General features: G+C 51.0%; 1 protein-coding gene across 5 annotated transcripts in view; it reads right to left on the bottom strand.

Annotated features, from left to right (window-relative positions):
* Window positions 1-361: 361 nt before the first annotated feature.
* JDP2 (Jun dimerization protein 2) overlaps window positions 362-25,495 on the bottom strand; it is a 45,402-nt gene continuing 20,268 nt past the window's right edge. For 4 of the 5 annotated variants that reach the window (XM_010809480.4, XM_005211987.4, XM_010809479.4 and 1 more), the window contains exons 3-4: window positions 9,630-9,755; window positions 362-1,491 (exon numbers count right to left, since the gene is read on the bottom strand). In XM_010809480.4, the coding sequence (XP_010807782.1) occupies window positions 1,306-1,491; window positions 9,630-9,755 (312 nt within the window). In that variant the 3' untranslated portion in view covers window positions 362-1,305. The remainder of the gene's footprint in view (window positions 1,492-9,629; window positions 9,756-25,495) is intronic. The other variant, NM_001193245.3, reaches the window with a different exon arrangement.

The raw sequence follows: 25,495 nt of genomic DNA, 5'->3' as shown, positions 1-25,495 counted from the left end.
GAAAATGAACGGTGTATGGAGCACATACAAGATTTAGCTCATGACCGTCAGCTCCATAAATGCAGGGCCCAGCGACTACTCAGCGCCTTGTGAGAGTACCTGGCACACTCCCGGCTGGCACTTAGGAAACGTGTGTTGAGTGAATAAATGAAGTACTGTGTATATATATATAATAACTTCTCTGAGCCTCGACTTCCTCATCTGTAAAATGGGCATATAAAGACTTACCTGGGAAGGGTTGTTGTGAAAACCAAGGGCCCATGATAGATGCTCCAAACATTCTCTAACACTACACACCACGGGTGACCAAGTGTTCCCTGTACCCCCATTCCCCAGGCAGACACTACAAGAGGTGGCCGGGTAAGTAAGAGTAACGTTTACTGAGTGATACAGGACTGAGTACTATGAAGGGTTTACCAGGATGGAAACACACCCCACCCCCTCCCCGGCCACCCCCTAACACCCAGAGACTACAGTACTTAGAAGTTACACACAATGACCATAACTGCTGGATATTTGTTCGTAACAAACAAACCATAGCATATTTATACTGTATCACATCGAGTGATTATAGAAATCCATATATATATTGCTTGTATAAAATCTTTTTTTTTTTGTAAAAAATATTAAAAAAAAAAAAAAAAGAAAGTATAAAAAACATGTGCAGTTGAAAGCCCTGCCAGGACAGCCAGTCTGTAAACATTCAGTGAGTATGTGCTTTGGAAGGGCGCCTGCGCCTCGTGCCCACAGCAAACTCCAGCAGGGCCGGCCAGGGTGCACCCAGCTGCCGCTCCCCAGCAGGGCCCCGCTGGGCCCCGCATCTCGACCCTCTCTCTCCAGCCTTGCATCAGGGTCGTCAGGCAGATGGCCGTGTCACTCAGTTCGATCCTCAGCCGCGTGTTTGGTTGCAACTCATGGCTTTTCCTGGCTGCTCGGAGGTCCCTGGAGTGGGTACCCTGGTGGAGAGCCCAGAGAAGTGCCTGAGGCTGCTTTCCAGCCCCAGGTGCCTCTGTCCTGTCTCTCTGGAGCTGGGCCCCAGCGGGACAGCCCCACCCTCGAGTCTACTTTGGTCTCAGCGCTTGGTCCTTCTGGGTTTCATCAGCCGGCTCTTCCCCTTGTGTGGCTGATCTGAGTTTCACAAAAAAAAAAAAAAAAAAGGCCCGGCCAATTACTGGCTGTGCTGAGCCTCTGGTGTAAAGTTTTTCACACACCAAAGAAGAGCCCTCTGGTGCCCTCCTCCTCTTCCTCCCTCTTGCCATCTCCTACTCCTCATTCTTCCTTTGTCCTCCTCCTCCCAGCCCACGGTCACTTCTTCTCAAGCTGCTCAAGCAGAGGGTTGCCTTCTGACTCAGGTGTCTTGACGCTGTCGGTCCGAACGATACAGGTGGGACGATGCCGGTTCAACATCAAGATGAGCTGCTGTCGCTCCTGCTTTAGCTCCTCGATCTGGGTCTTCAGCTCAGCGTTCATGAGTTCCAGCCGCTCAGATTCCTGCATGCAAAAACAGAGATGAGGCTTTAAGCTTTCAGTGGGGACCAGCTCCAGGGAGAAGCTCTCCACCTAGGTAGTCACAGGGCGCTCCAGGCTGGCCTTTGTCTATTTTCTGTCAGTTTCCCCCTGGAGAAGCACAGAATCTGCTACAGAGTCCCCTGGAGTAACTGATTTTGTTCAGGTCCTGCCCGTCATACCAGACACTGGCCTGTGTTGTTAGTGGGATGAATCTAGGGTATATCCTGGGGCCAGCCTGGCTCATGTTCCCCTCTCCTCCCCTACTCAATCCACTCCAGCCACAGTGGCTTCCTTTGTGTTGCTGGTGTTGTTTAGCTGCTTCAGTCGTATCTGACTCTCTGTGACCCCATGGACTGTAGCCTGCCAGGCTCCTCTGTCCGTAGAATTCTCCAGGCAAGAATACTGGAGTGGGTTGCCATTTCCTTCTCCAGGGGATCTTCCTGACCCAGGGACTGAACCCATCTCCTGCACTGGCAGGTGGATTCTTGACCACTGAGCCACTGGGGAAGCCCAGGGGCTTCCTTGCTGTTGCTCAAATATAGCAAACACTCTTCTGCCTCAGGACCTTTGCACAAGAAACAAAGGGTGGGAGAAGAATGGAGGCCAAGTGGATCCAGAGCAGATGCGTGGAGGGTCCACAGAGGGGTTAGAGGTGGCCCACGATGGCAGTGCCACAGAAAGTGCTTTATGTGTGATAAATGCATGTTGGGGATATATTGGCCTGTGGCATCCACAAGCCCAGTGTGGTCACGTAATTTCTCCTAAAACATGTGCTTCCTGGTTATCAGTCTATGATTATTTAAGGAGTCTCTTCCTTATACCCTGTTAGCTAGAATCTTTGCCCACTGGGAGGCAATCAATAGTCACCCTTCTGGATCCAAAATGTGGTTTTAAATAACCCCAAGTGAGATTTCCAGAGAACTTCCAGTTCAGTTGGAGAGGCTCCAGGGTGAGGAAAGGATGTTGACTTGATTTATGGGGAGTTTTCTTGCTCATGGGGCTTCCCTGAGAGCTCAGTTGGTAAAGAATCTATCTGCCTGCAATGCAGGAGACCCTGGTTCAATTCCTGGGTTGGTAAGATCCACTAAAGAAGGGATAGACTACCCACTCCAGTATTCTTGGGCTTCCCTTGTGCCTCAGCTGGTAAAGAATCCGCCTGCAATGCGGAAGACCTGGGTTCGATCCCTGGGTTGGGAAGATCCCCTGGAGAAGGGAAAGGCTACCCACTCCAGTATTCTGGCCTGGAGAATTCCATGGACTGTACAGTCCTGCTGCTGCTGCTGCTGCTGCTAAGTTGCTTCAGTCGTGTCCGACTCTGTGCGACTCCAAGACGGCAGCCCACCAGGCTCCCCCGTCCCTGGGATTCTCCAGGCAAGAACACTGGAGTGGGTTGCCATTTCCTTCTCCAATGTGTGAAAGTGAAAAATGAAAGTGAAGTCACTCAGTCATGTCTGACTCTTCTCGACCCCATGGACCCCAGCCTACCAGGCTCCTCCATCCATGGGATTTTCCAAGCAAGAGTACTGGAGTGGGGTGCCATTGCCTTCTCCCACTGTACAGTCCATGGGGTTGCAAAGAGTCGGATACAACTGTGCGACTTTCACTTACTTACTTACAAGTTTGTGATGTGGAGAGGTGATGGGCACACCAGTTCAATGCTCAGGAGTCAACACAGTAAAATACGGAAGCGCCTGAATTGGTATTTCCTGGACTCTATCTAAAAACATATAACCAGTGTGGAGGTTGGAATTCACCCAAAGGTTGGCAAAGGTTGAGACCAGTCATTCCCAGCTAGAAGCGATTTTGCCTCCCAGGAGACATTTGACAGTGTCTGGAGACATTTCGTGTTGTCACAACTGGGGAGGGTGGGTGCCCTTGGAATTCAGAGGGTAGGGATCAGGGATGCTCCTAGACATCCTTTAGCGCACAAGGAGCATCCGGTCCATTGCCAGGCCCAGGCAACCCGCATCAGACAAAGAATGGGCTGTGGTTGTGATGGGCTGAGTGGCCCCTCCCTGCCGGGGCTGAGAGATCCCCAGGCCCTCTGGCCTCAGGGCTGCTGTCTTCCCCACACCAGCCAGGCTGACTGAGCTGTTCCTTGTACTCATATCTGTGGAAGCAGCACAGCGCCTGGGGACTCACAACTGCTGAGATGTGCAGTCCTCGGGACAAGACGCTGAGGGAGAAAAGCCTCAAAGAAGGAAAAAATGCTCAGGGGGGGAAATACCGAAAGCCAGCTAGGGTGGTTTTGGATTTAGCGGGACAAGGAGCGCCAGGGAAGCCAGGCTGGTCCACTGTTCTCCTAACACCCCAAGCAGACAGCCTCTGAGGGCAGGAGAGACCCCATGTGGAACCATGAATCTGGGGCAGGTAGGGGCTGCCTGCTCACTGGGTCTACAAGCTGGTGCCTATGGGATGTCTCTGACCATCTGGTTCCCCCCAGACACAATTTAAGCTCCAACTTCAAATCCTCTGAGCTGCTGCCTCTAGGAGTCTCGGTTCAATCCACCCACCCAGGAGCAAGTGCAGAGAACCTGCTTTGTGCAGTGAACCCTCTAAGGGGCCCCGAGGTCCATGAGCCCGTAACATGGATCGTGTGCAGCTTCCACTCAAGGGGGAGAAGGATCCAGACAGCCAGGCAGAGCTTATCAAGTGCCATCAGCCCTCCAGGGTCTAGACGACCTTCTGAGAGTGGGCTGAATGACCAGGTCTGATCTTGGGTTTGGAGAAATGGGTTGACTCTGGTTGAGCAGAGAAAGTCAGTGGGAGAGTGGGAAGATGTTTCAAGAAGCAAGCTCTGAGTGAACCAGGATGCAGACACGGGAGCGCATCAGACGCATTTAAGAGATTAAAAATCCTCCCGGATGGCCACACGTCACGTTTGGACCTATTAGGGCACCAAGCTGGGAAGGTGGGTTTAGAGCCAGACCCGGGGTTTGGAAGAGTCAAGAGCAAGTTTCCTAACTTCCCTGAACCCCAGTTATCTCCTCTGCAAAAAAAAAAAAAAAAAACGATGATCGTGGGGGATTAAATGACTTCAAGTGGGAAAGGTACTTTGTAAACCAAGGGTTAGGGAGGCTTAAGGAATTTTTGCTTTAAGCCACAAGCAAGGGGGGATGAAGAAGCAAAGGAGGAGAAGCAGAGGAGGAGGCCGTTTCCAAGAAAACTTGGCAGGTCTGGGAGACTGCCTGCGTCTGCAGAGTGGGCGGTGGGTAGACAGCAGCCTGTGAGCATGGGGGAGGGTCCAAGGAAGCAGGGAGGTGGCAGCAGTTCTGGAGGGCAGTGGGCAGGACGAGGAAGGGCTGGGTTGTGCTGGAAATGGAAGTTAGAATGGGACATGCCAGGGGCAGGGTCTGGCAGGCTTGCACACACATCCTCACCCTTGAGAAGACATCACACCCACCTCACATCTGTATCACACAAAAAGACCAAGTGGGGTGCCTAACTGGCTTCCCCATGCATTTATCATAGCAATGGCATGACATTCTGCTGGTTTGAAAATGTACGGGTACATCATGGAATAGCCTGCGCTTTGACAGTCTGACTGTCAGGCTGTAACTAGCTGCTCTGTTGTTTGATTTTCTTCTGTTTTATTAGTTGATGCTACATACTTATTTACTGGGTAAGTATAAACTGAGTTTTGAAAAATCTTTTTTTTAGCCGTGATTGTAGAAGTGGTTTGTGGTTTTAGAACAACAATTACCTAATCTGTTTTCCTAATTAATTCAATCAACATGGGCTAGGATCTTCACACCTTAATTAGGAAGTGAACAACTCTGCTTGCATTTTTGTTTATCGTTTTGCCTCTGGTAGATATTTACTGCCTTGGAGAAAATGAAACCATTTGTCATTTCAGAATGGAATTAATGCATGTGAAGGAGGTTCTGTCTCCTCTGTGGCAGTCAGTGAAGGCAGTAGAGAAAATACAGGGTGAGGGGCTGAGGTGTCCCAGCAGTGTGCCCTTGGCCAAGTCATTTCCCTTCTCTGGGCCTCAGTTCCCCCACCCCCACAGAAAATATGATTGGCCCAGGGGACTTTCAGCATGAAGATTCTCTGACTCTTATTTTTCAAAGTTACCCTAATGTACTTAAAATACAGCTCCACTTCCCAACGTTTTTTTTCTGTAAAAAAAAAAAAAATAGCCTGATGCAGACTTCTGAGCCCCAAAGCCCTGCCTGAATTAAAATCTTGACTCTGCCGCTTGCCAGCTAGGCTGCTGTGAACAAGACCCTCAGGGGGAGGGTGAGTAGAGGGCCGGGCAGGGGAGGAAGCTCTGGGTCCCCATCCTGACTTGGCCACTGTGTGAATCTCTCCGAGTCTCAGAATCTGAGCAAGTGGATGTGGCTGCCTTGCCTCCTCCCAGAGTCACTGTGGCCGTCAAGGAGAGAGGGGCCTTGAAGAGCCACGAGCACCAGGGGAGCGTGCGATGGTGTTAACTGCTGCCCTCTCCCAGGGAACCGTGTCCGGCCCAGTGGAGTTGCAGAGGCGGCCCCACAGCAGCCACTGCTCCTGCCCGTGGACAGCAGAGGTGCTCAGGTGGCCCTGGGACCTGCAGGGCAAGGGATCTGACCCAAAGGCCTGCCTCTTGCCTCCTTCAGGGCCTTGCCTGGTCGAGGCAGATGACATGTGAGATGCCACAGAAATAGCCTAGCCTGGATGAGTCCCCAGGGGTCAAGGATGGGAGGGTGACTTGTGATATTGTACATATACGTGTGTTTGCGTGCACGTGTGCACATCCGCTCCGGTCACATCAACTCTGTGCGATGCTTGGATTGCAGCCTGCCAGGCGCCTCTGTCCATGGGATTCTCCGGGCAACAATACTGGAGTGGGTTGCCGTGCCCTCCTCCAGGGGATCTTCCTGACCCAGGGGCCAACCTGTGTCTCTTACGTCTCCTGCGTTGGCAGGAGGGTTCTTTATCACCAGTGCTACGTGAGAAGCCCATATGTGTGTACGCACGTGTGTGTGTGTGCGTGTGTGCACATACACACACATACACCTTTGTACCTCTGAGCCTTGTATATATTTGACATGTTAAAAAATAAACGACAAGAGAATCCCTCATGTCATCAGGCACGGACTGTCCACACAGCCTCCGCCTTTGGGCCTTAACCCTTACACGTGGCCTCAGCCTCCATGGTCAGAGGGGAGGAGGGGAGCATAGTGAGGGGCTGGGCGTGGGCCCCAAGAGAACTGTCCAGGCCCCCCTCCCAGACCCCAAGGCCATGCACTTCTCTTGGTCAACAGCTGCCTTCTCCTCCCTGGGGGATAACACAGCAATGTAACCGATCTGCCCACTCGGGCGCGGGGGCGGGGGGGAGGGGGGCCAGTCCACGCCCCTTGCTGTAACCACAGCAACAGGGTGTGTCCCTCTCCTCCTGAAACCCTCCCATGGCTCTCTGCACTGCACACTCCTTCATCCTAAAGGGACAGGGCATGAGAGTGAAAGAGGGTGCTCTTAATAATCAGGCCAGGACAACAGGCTTAGTTAAAGCGGGATTGCCCTGGACAAGACGGCACAGGGACCACCTCACACGTGAAGGCTCTGGGCCCCTTTCTCTCCGTGGATCCTGCACTCTAGCCACACCGGCGTTCTTTTCAATCCCATCACCGCAACCTTAAACGACACCTCAGCCTCTGGCCTGTGCTTTGGCTGTTGGTGGTGACCCCTCCAGCACTGTCCCTCCCTAAGTGGGCTCCCGCCCCTGGTCTATGTACCCATCAGGAGTCGTTCTGCAGTCTCGACTTGGACAGCCGCCCCTCCCCGCCCCCATCTGTGCTCACAGCCCCCCCCGCCCCCCGCCCTGGGCTCGCCCAACCTCATGCTCAGCACACATCCCATCCCTGTTTTTCCCCTGCCACCCCTGCAGCCACGGCCTGCGGGCCCACTGTGCGGCGGGCACTCACTCGGCACTGAGGAGGGATGGATGGGTCAGCAAACGGATGGATGAACCCTGACTCCACTGCACGCTGGCAGTGGTAACCTCGGGCAAGGAACTTGACCTCTCTGTGCTACAGGTACGTGTCTAAAAGGGGGATCGGCAGGGTGCTCAGTGGAATGAGAATAAACGGGACCCAGGAAATGCCTGGCACACAGTAGGTGCTCAGACCATGTCACTGGAATGCACAGAGCAGCTTGCCCGCTCATCTGGCACTGACCGTTGGTGACACTAGTGTGTCACTGGTGTGCATTCACTTGGCACACCTTGCCTGCTGGCTGTGTGACAGGCCCTGGAAGGCGGGGTTGGAATATGAGTGTTCCCTCTGTGCCCTCCCCAGCTCTGCAGGCTCTCAGGGCTGGAAATGAGGTGTGTGACACTCCATCCATCTTAAAGGCTTATGTGAGACCCGTGTCTTAGAAATTTCTTGAAACCTTCCTTCTTGGTGTCGGTCCACCATCCCTTCTGAGGGGCTTCCAGCTCCAGAGTCTAAGTCCCACCTATACTGACTGTTCCCCTGCTGAAACGCTCACAGCCGGAGGTGCACACACAGCCCCAAGGCACTGACACCCGTGACCTCCGATTTGTTCTCTGTTTGTTGCAAGAATGAGAAGAGACCCATCGACCTCCAGAGAAAACCCAGGCCAACCTGGCCTCGCCTCTCCAGCTCCCACAGGAGGGACCAGGACTAGTCCTGGGTGGTGTGTGCCCAGCACACCGAGCACAGGACCAGGCACTCAGTATACGCTTGACACTGCTTGTCCACACATCAATAAACAAGCAAAAGAACGAATGAGCAAACCCAGGAATGAATGGATGAGAGCCAGTAGGGCAGAGTGCTGAAGACAGGTGCTCTGAAATTAGCCTCAGGCCGAATCTCAGTTCTCCCAGGTCACTGCTGAGTGACCTGGGCAAGTTACTTAACCCCCGTGCCTTCCTTAGTGTCCCCATCAGCAGACTGAGAATAACGCAGGCCCCTACCTCATACAGCTATAACGCAATAAAACGCACACTGCGCCTCGCACAGGGCCGCACTTCACAAATGTCAGCTGCTGCTGCTGCTAAGTCACTTCAGTCATGTCCGACTCTGCGCGACCCCATAGACAGCAGCCCACCAGGCTCCCCCATCCCTGGGATTCTCCAGGCAAGAACACTGGAGTGGGTTGCCATTTCCTTCTCCAATGCATGAAAGTGAAAAGTGAAAGTGAAGTCACTCAGTCGTGTCCAGCTCTTAGCGACCCCATGGACTGCAGCCCACCAGGCTCCTCCGTCCATGGGATTTTCCAGGCAAGAGTGCTGGAGTGGGGTGCCACTGCCTTTTCCGTCACAAACGTCAGCAGCCACTTTTAACTGCGGCTCACTGTAGAAGGCAGCCTGACCTGGGACATGACTCTTCTGCACTGTCACTATTGTTATTTAGAAACCAACAACAGATTGGGAGTGGGGAGGCTGGAGACCACTGGCTGGGACCAATTAGCATTTTGGTCATGTCCCTTCAAAGTCATCAACCATTTCTGAAAAACAAAAATAGGAGGGAAATCCTAAGGGACAGAAGAAGGAACAAATGCCTGTTTGACACATTCCAAATGAAAGGGCAGGGGTGTGCTCTGAGGGCCATGAGGCAAGGCAGCCTTCCACTCGCCTCGGTGTGCAGAGCTGACCTCTGTGGTCCTGGAGGCAGCAGCCAAGAGCTGGGGGTGAGTAGGGGGATGTCAGCTTTGGTGGGACAGAGTCCAGGCTGATGGGAGTCAGGGCCAGAAGAGCTTTCTGCACTTGAGGGAGGGGTTTTTTTTCTGCCCCATGGTTGCATGCACTGCCCCCGTGCAGGGAGCCATCACCAACTTCATCTGCACCCACGCCAGACAAGTTTGGGAGCCCTCGGTGCACCAGCATGGGGAGTACCTGTCCTGGGCCACCTGGGCCCTCAGCGCCGAGGATCTATACCTCAGCTGGAGGCGGGGAACTTGGCTCCTTCCATAGGCTCTGGCCTTCCTGCGATCAGGCTGCCCCCTGGGTCATCTCAGTTCAGGGAGGGGGCACTGGATAGGAATGGAGGGTAGGAACAGAGGGGTCGTGGCCGCCCGGGCTGATGCCAGTGAGCATGCATTGATTCCGCAGGCCCGGGATGCTGTCTCCTGGGCTACCAGCACACAAGCCTCTAAAGGACAAGGCCGGGGCCCACCGTGGCCACTGCTCGCCTCACCCGCTGCAGAAATTCCGTCCGCTCCTTCTTCTTGTTCCGGCATCGGGCCGCCGCGACTTTGTTCTTCTCCCGACGCCGTTTCCTCCGCTCCTCTTCCTCGTCTAGCTGTGGGGGCAAAGAGCCACAGATGAGACACTGAGGCAAGCCTGGCGGCTGGCTGCCCTCCCAAGACTCAGATAGATGGACAGACGGATGACCTAACCATGAGTGAGCAGCCCTGCCAGCCCACTGGCCTCTCGGCAGGTGGGATGCAGTGGTTCCCAGCTGGTCCCAAGGATGCTCACGAAGCAGGTGGGCATCCCGGGGAGGAATCAGCATCCCAGGAGAGCAGGGCCACATGGGTTCTGCCAGAGTTCAGGAGGCCTGGAGCCTGGCGATCGCCTCACTCAGAGGTGACACCCAACAGGCGGTCTGTTCTCTGGCCTGGCCCGAGCCTCTGGGCACTGTTTTCCAGGCCAGCAGTTCCCAGGCATTTCCTTTCAAAACACCTTGAGCATGAGTGTTGATTTTACCTTCTGCTCCACCCATTTTCACTCCCTGTCCTCCCTCTCAGGTCCTTCCGAACCCTCAGCTCTATCCTGATGATGGAGCAGTCTTCCCACCCCTCACCAGGTTCGTCCTTCCCTCTGCCAATGCACTGGAGAAGGAAATGGCAACCCACTCCAGTATTCCTGCCTGGAAAATTTCATGGACCGAGAAGCCTGGTGGGCTGCAGTCCCTGGCATGGTAAAGAGTCAGACACGGCTGAGCAACTGGTCACACACGCACGCTGCCTCTGCATTTTCTTTCTCCAGGATACCCACTTGCACCCCAAGATTGCAGGGGCTCCCCAAAGTGCCCTTCTCAGGACCTAGACATAGGAGGCTTCTGAATCTCTAGACTTACTTCCCTGGTGGCTCAGTTGGTAAAGAATCAGCCTGCAATGCAAGAGACCTGGGTTCGATCCCTGGGTTAGGAAGATCCCCTGGAGAAGGGAATGGCTACCAACGCCAGTATTCTGGCCTGGAGAACTCCGCAAACAAAGGAGCCTGGGTACAGTCCATGGCGTCACAAACAGTCGGACATGACTAAGTGACTTTCACACACACACACACACTAGGAATCTTATCATGTGTGAAATAGGGCCCACTGAATGGGAGAGAAGAGGCTCACTGCCCGCCAATATGGACTTCCAGAGCTGTGGCTATTACTGTTTAATATCATTAATAATAACAAGAGCTGCCATCTGTTGCCCTCTTTGTTCAGTGCTCTCAACATAGGTCCTATAATCCTCACATCACAGTCTGATGAGGAAGTTCTCTGACTGCCCCACTTCACAGACAGTGAGACTAAGGTTCACCTGCGCAGTCTGCCCAAGCCCCTCCAGCAAGGAGATGATAGAGTCAGGCTTCCACTCTGATTTCTCCGACTTCACCCACCCTGATCTTGACCACAGCCCCAGCCCATCAGGATCACTTGGACGTGAAGCCTCTCGTGGTCCACTGCTTGCTAGGGGATTCTGGACGACCCACAGGATCGGCCGGGCTGGACGTGGCCCAGAGTCCGAGGCCACTGGAGAAGTCGTTGGGCAGCCTGGGCCTGCCAACCCTCTCACTTCTGGAACCAGTGGGGGTGCTTCTGGCAGCCTGAGGCCTGGAACAAGGTCTCGGCCCAAAAGGGCTGCAGGCCAGGAAAATAAACAGCCTCCCTGCCTGCATTCCCGGCATGCTCCGGGAACTCAGGACCAAAGGGTGAGCCGGAGACCAGCACCCACGGCCCCCGGCATAGGCCCTGGCAGGGGCCGCCCCATCTCCTGGTTCACCACCTTGGAGCTTCTCCCTGACCCACGCCCTCCCGGCCTGGGAGGCTGGCTGGAGAGGTGCCCTGTCAACACGGCCGCACCCAAGCACCTCCCAGCCCCTTGGCCTCCTTTGAAACTGAACCAGAAGTGACAGCTCCTCTGGCTGACCCGCATCTGGGGAAATAGAAACCCGGACAAAGTTGATTCCGCCCAACCTCTACCTCACCCCCAACAAGGCCGAGGTAACCGTGACGACAGGCAGAGGGAAGGAACTGGAGGAAGTGGCTGGCAGTGCAACCTCCCCTCGGCTGAGAGGGTTTGCCCACAAACTGCCAAGGTGATGTGTGCAACCTGGGCCCTGCCAGACGCACAGGGCCTCCGGCCCCTCTCCCAGAGCAAACCCCGGGTTCTGGCAGAACCTGGGAGATACAGCCTCTGTCCCTCAAGAGCTGGCTCCCTCCTCCACCTCTGTGCAGGGCCTCATCCTACATAAAGTTGGAAGCCAACGGAAGCCGCGCAAGCAGCAGACACAAAGAGGCTCAGCGCTGGAAGTTTAAGACATCAGTTGAACCAGGATGACACCCAGATGGGGGGGCTGCTCCTCCTGCCCTCTGCAGCCACATCGGTCCCCTCCTACCCTCACCCTAGACTCCAAATGTTTCACCTTCTCCAAGTCTGCCAGGCCTCCTGAGATAACCTTCCTTTCCTATTGGTCAACTCTTACAACCCTCAAGAGCAAACGCCACCTCCTCCAGGAAGGCTCCCTTGACTCCCCAGATTGAATTAACTGCTTTTTCCACTGTTTATGATAGCCAAGACATGCTGTGCTGTGCTCAGTTGCTTCAGTCATATCCAATTCTTTGCAACCCTAGGGATGGTAGCCCACCAGGCTCTGTCCATGGGATTCTCTAGGCAAGAATATTGGAGTGGGTTGCCATGCCCTCCTCCAGGAAGCCTAGACATACAAGCAACCTAAATGTCCATCAACAGAAGAATGGATAAAGAAGATGTGGTACATATATACATTGGAATATTACTCAGCCATTAAAAAGAATGGAATAATGCCATTTGTAGCCACATGGATGGACATAGAGAGTGTCATACTGAGTGTAAGTAAGTCAGACAGAGAAGGAGAAATACCACATGCCATCCCTTATATGTGGGAAAAAAAATGATACAAATGAACTTACTTACAAAACAGAAAAACTCACAGACTTAGAAAACGAACTTATGGTACCCAGCGGGTAAAGGTAGTTAGTGACTTTGGGATGGTCATGTGTACCCTGATACATGTAAAATGGATAACCAATAAGCACCTATTGTGTAGCACACAGTACCCTGCTCAACAATATGTGCCAGCCTGGATGAGACGGGAGTTTCGGGGAGAATGGATACAAGTATATGTATGGCTGAGTCCCTTTGCTGTTTACCTGAGACTACCACGACATTGTTAATCGGCTATACCCCAGTACAAAATAAAAAGTCTAAAGTTTGGTTAAAAAAAGAAAAAAAGAAAAAATTAACTGCTTTTTCAGTGCTACAGCCCTTTGAGTTCCCTGCTGGAAGAACCTCCATCATACCCCACCGTAATTCTCAGCTTCCATAGGTAGCTGCCTTCCCTGCTAGTCTGGAGGACGGGGGACCCGGGTAACCCCAGCACCTGGCACAGAACGTGGCACTTAGGAGGGGCACAGCGAATGTTAGTCAAATGAATGAATGGAATGAAAGATTCAGAGAAAGATGCCACAGGCTTAAATTCTATAATTACAAAAGTGATTTATTGCCTGTATCTGCATAACCTTTGCTCCAGGGCTTCTAAGGAGCCTTCTCCACCAGGGATGGCCTCATGTTTCTGTCTGCAGGAGGCCAGCAAAGCTTGGGAATCGTCCTGCCTTCCCCAGAAACACACTGGCCTGAAGACGGAGTCAGGATTTGGGATGCAGGCCACCTATGGCTGTGAAAGTGAAAGACAGTGAAAGTCACTCAGTCATGTCTGACTCTTTGCAACCCCATGGACAGTCCATGAAATTTTCCAGGCCAGAATACTGGAGTGGGTAGCCTTTCCCTTCTCCAGGGGATCTTTCCAACCCAGGGATCAAACCCAGGTCTCCCGCATTGCAGGGGGATTCTTTACCAGCTGAGCCACAGCAGAAGCCCAAGAATACTGGAGTGGGTAGCCTATCCCTTCTCCAACAGATCTTCCCGACTCAGGAATCAAAACGGGGTCTCTGCCTGCATTGCAGGCAGATTCTTTACCAACGGAGCTATCAGGGAAGCTCCCTATGGCTGTGGCGAGTGCACGAATCCCATGCAGGACGTGAGAGCACCAGGCTATGTGTACTTAAGCCCCAAAATCCCGGTACCCATAGCACCGCTGGCTTCCAAGCCCACACCTGGGCCTTTCCCATGCCTGTGTCCTGCCTTGGCTCACACGACCCAATAAAGCAAGAAATGGCTGCACAACCCCTTCGCCACACTCCCCCCTTTGAAACTGTGCTGTATTTCCCCCCAGTCCTCCTGCGGCTCTTTAAAAGCCCCCCAGAGGGCTCAGAGAAAAGAGAAGCTGAGTTCCTGCCTGAAGGAAGACAAGGGTTGGGCAGTGCCCTCAGGCCCGCATCCCCATGGGCTCACTCTGGCTCCTTTCACAGGGCCTGCATGGGCTGCGCCCTCTGCCTGGAGCTGTTTGGAGACTGGCTCGGCCCTCCCCCTGGGCTTGAGGCCGCTGCCTTCTCCTAGATCCTCTAGGCATCTGGTCCCGCGTGGGTGAGAGACAGTGCCGTGTTTTCGCCGCACACGACTCCAACATCTAAAACCGGAACCCTGAACGGGAGATGATGACTTTTTCTGCAGACACAGCTGGAGGATCCAGCGTGTTTGAGGAGGAGGCAGCTTGAGCTTCAAGACTTTGAAAAACCATAGTCGGGGTGGGGTGAGTGGGGACAGGCGGGTGGAGCAAGCAGATCGTTCCTTGTCCTTCAGCTGGGTTCTGGCTCTGGGTTTCTTCAATTCCCAGGGCGGCCCGAGGACAAAGCTGTCTGTGTTCTGGCAGTGATGGGGTGGAGGTGGTGGCGGGCCCTTGCACCATCCTCCACCTTGGAGGGCCAGACCTGGGGGTCCGGATCACGGCCAAGGAGGCCCTCACTGTTGAGCAGTCCCTCCTCAGACAGCCTGTTCTCAAGTCCCCCGAGGAAGCCCAGGGCAACCCTGGCCCCTGCTCTAGCTGACTGTATGTGGTATGAGTGGCTAACCCGAGCTGGGCTGTATTCACCAAGAGGAAATCTGAAACTAAACTGCTGGGCCGGAGGGTATGCAGGCTGGACAATCAATTTCAACCCAGAGAAGCAGAAGGATCAGGCTGCTGATGTGTTGAGATGAGCAGAGACCACCCGGCAAGACAGAAACAGACATTCGGTTACAGGAGCGAGTCGAACAAAGAGAGGGGATGGGCGAGAGAGTGAGAGAAGCACAGCCTGGACAGGGTGTGGTGAGCAAGGGGCCCAGGGCACAGATTTAAGGAGGTGCTCATCTCTGGAGCTTGTGCCAGGGCAGGGTCAGCACCCGGAGGGTGGGTGTCTCCTTAAATGTCACACGCTGGGCATCTGGCTTGCCGCATCCTGTCCAAACCCCGAGAGACAGAGGGAGCTCCAGACAGAGAAAGGTAGAGACACAGACAGGGAAGACAGAGAACACAGAGAAACAAGATGGGTGGAGAGAGAGACAGAGAGTACGGGGCAGAGCCACAAAGAGAGAAACCCAGAGACATGGCCACAGGCCGATGGTACAGACAGACAGAGGGACAGACAGCAGACAGACAGGAACGCTGATTCCACCCCTGCAGAGGCCTGACTGTGCTTCGTCTCCTCGGGGTCCATGATGAATCTGAATCTACCCTGGAAATTCCTCCATTGGCTTTCAGGGAGCTGGAGAAGGTTTCTGCCTCTTGCCACTGAAAGATACGTGTGATACCAGGGTCCCGCTCTTGTGAAGTCAGGTGATGCCAGGTGTGCAGAGGGTGGTCCCCAGGAATCCAGGAGAGAAGGCCTACCCAGGAGCAATGCTTCTAGAAGACCTGGGAAAGCGGCAGAGCCTGGATGCAGACGAGCTCTTGAGCAAAGAGAGGTGGGTCACCTCAGCAGGAAGGAAACCCTGGGGATTCGGGGCCCTGGGGGTTAAATGGTCTCAGGAAGCCAAGCAGGACAGGCCTACTATCTTCCTCACTTTCACAGATGTGCAAACTCATGATATCAAGCTTGATATCAAGACATCAAGGCTGCCCAAAGGGCAGTGACAGCTTCGAATCCAGGCCTTTGGGGCCCAGGGCCTGAGCATCTCCTGCTCTTCGAAGGGCGGGTGGTCTTGGTAACAAGACCCCGACTGAGCCTTTCAGCTCCGTGCCCAGGGATGGAACTATTAAGCATCTAACTGTGAGGACAATGACCGTTTTATTTTTTCCTGCCTGGGTATTTCTTTTTTTTTAATCGAAGGATAAGTGCTTTAACTGGAGGATAATATTGTGTTGGCCTCTGCCATGCAACAACATGGATCAGCCCCAGGTATACATGTATCCCCTCCCCGCCCCGAATCCCTCTCCCATCTCCTTCCCCATGCCACCCCTTCCAGGTTGTCACAGGGCACTGGCCTGAGCTCCCTGGGTCACACAGCAAATTCCCATTGGCTATTTATTTCATATATCTGCCTGGGTATTTTTAAGTAAAGCATATTTGTTGCACAATTAACACAAGAGTGTAGCACGAAAGCAGCATAGTTTACAGCAGGGGGGCCCACCCCGCTCCAGTCATGACTCTCAGGCCCTGTCTGCCAGCCACGTGGCTCTCACACGGTGGCAAGTCACCCAGATGTGATTTTTGAATCCTGACATTTCATAAGCATTTCCAAATATGTATCTTCAGTTCAGTTCAGTCACTCAGTCACGTCCGACTCTTTGCGACCCCATGAATTGCAGCATGCCAGGCCTGCCTGTCCATCACCAACTCCCGGAGTTCACTCAAACTCATGTCCATCAAGTCAGTGATGCCATCCAGCCATTTCATCCTCTGTCGTCCCCTTCTCCTCCTGCCCCCAATCCCTCCCAGCATCAGGGTCTTTTCTTACAGACCCTCAAAGAATCAGGATAAGAAAGAGCAGTGACACTTGGTAACCCCAGGCATGGCAAACACAGAAACTCTCAATGGACAAAACAATAGAGAAAAGGACAGTGAGGCAGGTGCCCAGCCGAAACCGAGAGGGAAAAATCAAGTCAAACCCGCAGTGCTAAGCAGAGTACTGAAGGGCTGAAAGACTTATCTTAGACTGAAAACTCTCCCAGGCAGAGAGAAGCGGGCTTATCTGAGACTTGGGGCATCAATGTTGTCAGCATGAACTCTGGGGTCTGAGAGGCCTGGGTCTACCCTAGCAGCTCTGTACACCAACTCTTCCTGTGTATTGCCTTTTTTTTTGCTGGAAGATGTTATATGTTGAATAAAATTCTCTATAAACATTTTTTTAAAAAGTGCTCCGGGCAAGTCCCTCAGCCTGTCTGAGCATCACTTGCACAAGGAGGACACTGAGCCGTGCCGCACAGGGTTGCCATGACGACTTAAGTCTCATCCCAGAGCTGGGGACACAGGAAGGGCTCTGAAAATTCCAGCTGCCCTGTCTTTCTAGGTGAAGCCAGTGCTGCCCCGGGCCCACCTCCCACACAGAGAGAACCTGGCATAAAAGGAGCGCTGGGGGCCGACTGCAGGGTGGGGGTGCTTCAGGGCACACAAGTTGTCAGTGGGCAGGCCTGAGTGACCGCCCTCAAGCCTCCAAGTCGAGCCCTGGCCGTGCCTGCTGGGACCCTCCCCCTTCCGTGGAGGAACCACATTTCAACACCAGGGGCCCACGAGCACCCTGGGAAGTAAACACCCAGATACCAAACATACCAGACATTCTCCCACATAAACACAGCTGCTGGGAGCCAGGGGCTGTGGGCCCTGCCCACCTCCCTGCCAAGGACCCTCTATATGCACTGAGTGGTTTCAGCCACCACCTCTTCTCGAATGCCAACCAAGTCTTTATTTTCAGGGCAAAACATCCACTATCTGCTGGATGCTCGATCCAGACTGTCCTCAACTGCTGGCTTTATCTCTCTTCTCCACCCTAGCTGGCACCATTGCCCACCTGGTTACAGGCCTCGCCCGCTCACCTGTCCCTCCTCTGTCTCCAGTTTTGACCAGACAAGCCATCCAATTCTACATCCTATATCATCCTCAGACTTGCTCTCCACTCTCTACCCCCCTGCCGTTTTCCAGGTTTTCTCTCTTCTCTTGTCTCTGTTTCTCTGTCTCTCCATCTCTCTCTCTTCTGCTCCACCTCCTGGGAGGCCTCCTGACCGTGTACAACCATCCTCTACTCCAGCCATTGGAGGGAAGTTTCTAAAATGCAAATCTGATCCAGTTACTGACCTTCAGGGGCTCCTCATTACCCTAAGGATAAAGCCCAAGCTCCTTAATACACCCAACAAGGCACCTGGTGACTTGGCCCCACCTGCCCTGGTCTCACCTCCCATCTATCCCTATCCTACACACCCTCATCCTGCAACACTGAGCCTCTACTATACCTCACACTTCCCTGGCCTCATGCCTTTGCCTCTGCTGTCCCCTTGGTTTCATTGCTGTACATTCAGCTCAAGTGTGACCTCCTACAGGAAGTCCTCCCTGATTTTCATCCCCTCCAAGCTGGGGAGGTGTTCCTCTGCTCTGGGCTTCCAGAGAACTTTGAGTTTATCCTGGCCTCTACTGTGCTGTATTCTAGCCCTAGTTTCTGCCTCCACTAAAATGGGAGTTCTGTGAGGGCAAAGTCTGTATTTTGTTGACTTTCTGTGTGCCCCACACCTTGTAGAGTTTATGGCCATCAGTAGCACTCAATAAACGTTTGCTTAAGGGAGGCCTGATCCCCAGAGCTGGGGACCTGGACAAGAACCCAGTACTCCTGACTCCCAACCCAGTGCCCTTTCCAACTGCCCCCACTGTCAGGCTGTAATCCAACACTCTCACCTATAAGCAAACCCACACATCTGGATGCCATGCTCACTCAAAGCTCCAGCCCAGCCAACCACCAGGTGAAGGCTCTGAACAGGAGCTGGCAGAGGCAATGGCTGCACCTGCCAATTCACTGTACGCAGCTCTCCTGGCTGGGGGCGAGCGCAGGTGGAGAGGTGACTGCTCAGGGCACTGGGCCTCTGCACGAAAGCGCAGGGAGCAGCAAGGTGGCAAGCTACTCTCCACCCTGAGGTTCTGGAACTAAGAAGACCTAGAGATCCTTGATTCCTGCCGCATCCGAAGGCTGGAAACTCAAGTTCAGGGAAACAGAGTGAGTCCAAGCAGGTCTCTGGGTCAGACAGTGGTGAGACCACCCAGAACCCCACTGCTTTCTGGAAAGAAGCAGGGAATACCTCTTTAGGATGAAAGCCCGCTCCTATTCTTGTTGCATTAGAGCCATAGGGGATCCAATCAAACAGACTTCTCTGAGGTCTTGCATCTCAGTAAGAGGAAGCATCTCATGACCCCTGCCTCATGGGCCTCAGTCAAAACCTTCTCCAGGGTTAAGAGAACCTCTAAAAAAATAGGCCACCCAAGGCCTGAGGCTGGTTTATGCACAGAGTAGGAAAGGGCCATTCTCTCAAAAGCAGTGGAGAACAGCCTGTTTCTACCACTAAGAAAAGGCAGCATTGTGTTTGGAACAAAGCCTGAAATAGCCAGCTGGGCAGGGTGGCACCCATCTGTGGATGGCCCTGCTGAGTGAAGGGCAAACTCTGTTACTGTGAAAGTGAGGGGGAGGCTGGGAGATAGAGGCAATAATCACCTTGGCTCAGGCAGAGGAAGAGAAAAGGGACAAAGGTTGCCGGGAAATCCTTTTGCGGACAAGAGCTATTTGAAGAATGATGGCTCTTTTTTGTTGTTGAAATCTGTCTATTCCAGGCCTGTTTCATATTTATGGTTTAGGGAGGTTTGGTTTCCCACTAGGCAATCAATCAATTTTGTTGCCCAATTGACATTCACTTCAAAAAGATGAGAAAAGGACAGAAATAGTAGCCTCCACATATGAGATTCTCCCCACCCCCAAAAGAATGGTCAGAAGCAGAATATACCGACAGGGGAAAATCCATTTTCTTCACAAAAAGAGTTAATCATACAATAGAAACTGGGTCTTTAACAATAGCAATAACAACGAGCTGTGTAATATACCTTGATTGCACAGGGCAAAAAAAAAGAGAGAGAGACAAGAGCCCCTGCAAGTGACTGAATGACAGTCTATAATTAAATGAAAATGCAGCTGTTGCAAAGAATATTTATGAACAGGTCTGTTCTGAAAGTCCCGAGTTGGCCAAACTAGAACATTTCAAGTGCCATCATCCTATTAAAGCATTGGAAGTCATTCGTCTTTCATCATGAAGGTGAAAAACAAGGTCCTTGGCTTAATTATTCTCCACCAACGCAGTTCCGTTTAATCTGTATGCAGGGTGTGCAGCTGAAATACAGATTTCAGCCAATTTCTTTCAGACACGAGGCACAGATAAGAAATCACTGAGTGAAACGGAGACCTCTATTTTGAGGAAACAGAAAGCCAGCTAATAAAAATCCCATCCAGATGACAGTGGTCAAAGGAACTGACAGCCAGGGATGCCTGGCCTGGAGCTTGGAAGGGTGATTTCACCATGCATGACTTATACAATGAAATGGTTGCAGTTAAAGTTCATAGTGGGTGAAGGCAGGGTTTCGTAGCATCTAGACAGATGACGGGGGCTGAAAGCCCCCACTCCCCAGTTATCAGACCAGAGCTGCTGAGAACTCTGGGCCAGATACAGCAAGTGAAGGCTCCTTTGGCATCAGAACAGTATATCTGATTCTCTCCCTTCTACAACAATAAAGGAGCCGGCCTATTGACAAGCTCAGCAGTTTAATTGGGAAGTCCCTTTGGGTGTGAATGCTGGCAGCAGGAACATCTCAAGACCTGGAAATAACTGCTTTGGAAATGCTAAGGTGTTTGCAGACTCAGAGAACAACCCTGCCTTACACAGACTCAGATACCACATGATGGCATGCAGATTCCTCCAGGAAACTTGAGATAGGTTTGAAGAAAAATGTGGTTTCAAGCCCTTGTAGCCGTTCTCCGAGAGAACCATCACCAGTCAGAGCTGGAAGCAATGTTCAGTTCTGAGAACATCAGAACCTACTGGAGGGCTTCTGATGTCACAGATTCAAGGGCTTCACCCTCTAGAGAGTCTACTTTAGTAGGTTTAGGGTGAGACTCAGGAGTCTGTGCTTCTCACACACTCCCAGATGCCACTGGGTCCGCGCCTGACTTTGAATAGTGCTGACTCATTGGAAAAGACCCTGATGCTGGGAAAGATTGAAGGCAGGAGGAGAAGGGGACAACAGAGGATGAGAAAGCTGGATGGCATCATTGACTCAATGGACATGAGTTTGAGCAAATCCCGGGAGATCATGAAGGACAGGGAAGCCTGGTGTGCCGCAGTCCATGGGGTCACAAAGAGTTGGACAAGACTTACTTAGCAACTAAACAACAACAACGATATACTAAATTGATAAAGGTGGTATTTTATTAAGGGGCTCAAATTGTATCATATACTTATTAGAGTCATTCAATAAGAATATAAAAATGAGTTCCGGTTGATGCAAAATCTTTAACTCAGAGGTTATGGGAGAAAGTTGAAGGTTTATGATAGCTTCAGGATCCAAATTATTCCTGTCTTATGTTTCCCCTGCACACATAAATCGGTAGTTGCAAACAGGTGTGTATGTGTTATATAAGTACACACACATATACATACATAAATAATGGTCTTCCAGCTTGCCCTGCACTCTCAAGGCTCAGCAGTAAAGAGAAGTAGCAGAAAGACCTTTGTTCTGAACAAAACAGACCCACCTGGCACCAGATGTCACCTTGGCAGTGCTCTCCAAAGTGTCAGATTTGATCATTAACAGGTATGAGCATGGGTGTAGAACTTGCTTTAAAAAAAAAAAAAAAAAGATTAGATAAAATTATGCCTTAAAAATGAGACTCTGGCAAGTTAATCTCTCTGAGCTGCTGGTTCCCTAACAACTAGTGGTACTAAAAAAACATCTAGCTCATAAGGTTTTTGAAGAGATCAAAGGAGATAATCTATGTAAAGCAGTTTTCAAACCATAAAATCCACTGCTCATGTGATCCTTCTGTCCTGAAGGCAAATGTCCTTACTCCTTCAAAGACCTGGGCCAGTTTATAAGGTAACGTGGGTTTCAACCAATGGCTACAGATCAGAACCACCTGCCGGCCCCACCCAGACCAACTGAGCTAGAATCACTGGGATGAATTTCGGTATTGTTTTTTAAACACTCACCAGGGGATGCTAATGAATAAGCAGGATTATGCCATATTTCCTCCCAAGTTCCATACAAAACCCTGCCAGGCTGCTCCCATTGCTTTTGCAGGGCCTCTAGCAACAAAAGAGAGAGAAAATATCCCTAACCAGACCCTGGCTTTTTTGCCACTATTGACCTAAAAGGGCCAGTGGCGGGGGTATTAATCATCATAGCTACTAATTCTGGAGCATCGATACACGCTGTGTGGCATCACGGCTATGGCACCGCCGCATCACACATGCTATACGATTAACATACAGTATCCCTTTTAATCCTCCCTGTACCCAAGTGAGGTTGATATTACTCTTGCCTGTATTACAATAGCTTTGAGATAAAATTCACACATACCACACAGTTCAGCCCACTTAAAGTGCACAGTTCAATTGCTTTGAATAGATTCACAAACTTGTGCAGCCATCACAATTAACTTTACAGCATTCTCATCACCCCCGAAAGAAACTCCATACCTTTGAGCCATCACTCCAACTTCGCCCATCTCCCCCGACCTTAGGCACCAGGGAACCAGTTCTCCTCCTTGTCTCTACAGATTTGCCTCTTCTGGACATCTCATAACAATGGACTCACACAACATGTGGTCTTTTGTGACAGGCTTCTTTCATGTAAGGTTTGCAAGGTCCATCCACGTTGTGGTACGTACTTTATCCCTTTTTATGGCCAAATAATATTCCATGATATGGATATGGCACGTTTTATCCATTCATCAGCTAATGGACATTTGGGCTGTTGACACTTTTGAGATATTGTGAACACTCCTGTATAAGTTTCTGTTTTAATTTCTCTTGATCACATATACCTAGAAGTGGGATTGCTGGGTCATAGAGAGAAGAAAATGGCAACCCACTCCAGTATTCTAGCCTGGAGAATCCCATGGACAGAGGAGAGTGGCTACAGACCATTGGGTTGAAAAGGTCGGACACGACTGAGCGACTAACACACTTTCATTTCATGGTAACACTATGTTTAGCCTTTTGAGGAGCTGCCAGATTGTTTTCCAAAGCATCTGCACCATTTTACATTCCCAACAGCAGTGGATGAGGATTACAACTTCTCCACACCCTTACTAATACTTGTCATTATCTGTCCTTTTTATTACAGTTATCCTAGTGGGTGTGAAGTGGTATCTCATTGTGGTTTTGATTTGCATTTCTGTGATGGCTAATGATGTTGAGCATCTTTCCATGTGCTTATTAACTATTCATATATCTTCTTTGGAGAAATGTGTATTGAGATACTTTGTCCATTTTTTAAATTAGGCTATGTGTCTTTTAAGAAGACATGGCAAGAATACACAGAAGAACTGTACAAAAAAGATCTTCACGACCCAGATAATCATGATGGTGTGATCACTGACCTAGAGCCAGACATCCTGGAATGTGAAGCCAAGTGGGCCTTAGAAAGCATCACTATGAGCAAAGCTAGTGGAGGTGACAGAATTCCAGTTGAGCTATTCCAAATCCTGAAAGATGATGCTGTGAAAGTGCTGCACTCAATATGCCAGCAAATTTGGAAAACTCAGCAGTGGCCACAGGACTGGAAAAGGTCAGTTTTCATTCCAATCCCAAAGAAAGGCAATGCCAAAGAATGCTCAAACTACCGCACAATTGCACTCATCTCACCCGCTAGTAAAGTAATGCTCAAAATTCTCCAAGCCAGGCTTCAGCAATATGTGAACCGTGAACTTCCAAATGTTCAAGCTAGTTTTAGAAAAGGCAGAGGAACCCGAGATCAAATTGCCAACATTTGCTGGATCATGGAAAAAGCAAGAGAGTTCCAGAAAAACATCTATGTCTGCTTTATTGACTGTGCCAAAGCCTTTGACTGTGTGGATCACAATAAACTGTGGAAAATTCTGAAAGAGATGGGAATACCAGACCACCTGACCTGCCTCTTGAGAAATTTGTATGCAGGTCAGGAAGCAACAGTTAGAACTGGACATGGGACAACAGACTGGTTTCAAATAGGAAAAGGAGTACGTCAAAGTTGTATATTGTCACCCTGCTTATTTAACTTATATGCAGAGTACATCATGAGAAACGCTGGGCTGGAAGAAACACAAGCTGGAATCAAGATTGCTGGGAGAAATATCAATAACCTCAGATATGCAGATGACACCACCCTTATGGCAGAAAGTGAAGAGGAACTAAAAAGCCTCTTGATGAAAGTGAAAGTGGAGAGTGAAAAAGTTGGCTTAAAGCTCAACATTCAGAAAACGAAGATCATGGCATCCGGTCCCATCACTTCATGGGAAATAGATGGGGAAACAGTGGAAACAGTGTCAGACTTTATTTTTCTGGGCTCCAAAATCACTGCAGATGGTAACTGCAGCCATGAAATTAAAAGACGCTTACTCCTTGGAAGGAAAGTTATGACCAACCTAGATAGCATATTCAAAAGCAGAGACATTACTTTGCCAACAAAGGTCCGTCTAGTCAAGGCTATGGTTTTTCCTGTGGTCATGTATGGATGTGAGAGTTGGACTGTGAAGAAGGCTGAGGGCCGAAGAATTGATGCTTTTGAACTGTGGTGTTGGAGAAGACACTTGAGAGTCCCTTGGACTGCAAGGAGATCCAACCAGTCCATTCTGAAGGAGATCAGCCCTGGGATTTCTTTGGAAGGAATGATGCTAAAGCTGAAACTCCAGTACTTTGGCCACCTCATGCGAAGAGTTGACTCATTGGAAAAGACTCTGATGCTGGGAGGGATTGGGGCAGGAGGAGAAGGGGACGACAGAGGATGAGATGGCTGGATGGCATCACTGACTCGATGGACATGAGTCTGAGTGAACTCTGGGAGTTGGTGATGGACAGGGAGGCCTGGCGTGCTGCGATTCATGGGGTCGCAAAGAGTCGGACACGACTGAGCGACTGATATGATATGATATGATGTGTCTTTTAATAAGAATTTTAATCATTCTTTATATATTCTGGATACAAATCCTTTATCAGGTCTATAATTCGCAAAAGTTCTCATTCTGTGGACTGTCTTTTCACTTTTTGTCCTCTGAAGCACGACAGTTTTTAATTTTGATGATGTCCAAGTTATTTTTCATTGCTTGTGCTTTTGGTGTCATATCTAATCCAAGGTCACATAGATTTGTGGCTTTTTCTTCCAAGAGTTTTGTGGTTTTAGCTCTTACAATAGGTCTTTGATTCAATTTGAGTTAATTTTTGTATCTGTTGTGAGACAGGGAGGAAGCTGAAGCTCAAATGTCTAGTAACCTCTCTAGAGCCAGACTGTTCCAATCAACTGTCCTGTTTGGTTACATGGCTTCCAAAGAGCCAAGGTTCTGTATTGGGGTTGGTTCGGGGGAGAGACAGGGAGCAGTGGCATGGAGGCAAGCCACAGAAGAAGTTGTCACCCAGGACATGCACGTGCACAGTACTTAGTAAAGGAGGACACTGCAGTCAAACAGCAGAGCACAGCCAGTGAGCCCCACAGAGGCCAGCATGTACACAGGTTCTAGCCCACCAACCTCATTCCAAGTATCTCTGCAGCCAGCCCAAATCTGCTCCAATGTCCTTCTAGGTCTCTGAGCTCAAGCTCTCCTGAAGTTGTCTTGTATCTTTGGGGCACAGTAGACTGGAGAAGGCAATGGCACCCCACTCCAGTACTCTTGCCTGGAAAATCCCATGGATGGA

The sequence above is a fragment of the Bos taurus genome, chromosome 10, assembly GCF_002263795.3.
Source record: "Bos taurus isolate L1 Dominette 01449 registration number 42190680 breed Hereford chromosome 10, ARS-UCD2.0, whole genome shotgun sequence".
NCBI lineage: Eukaryota > Metazoa > Chordata > Mammalia > Artiodactyla > Bovidae > Bos > Bos taurus.
The sequence above is the reverse complement of the archived record's forward strand: the minus strand, read 5'-3'. Positions and strand labels throughout refer to the sequence as shown.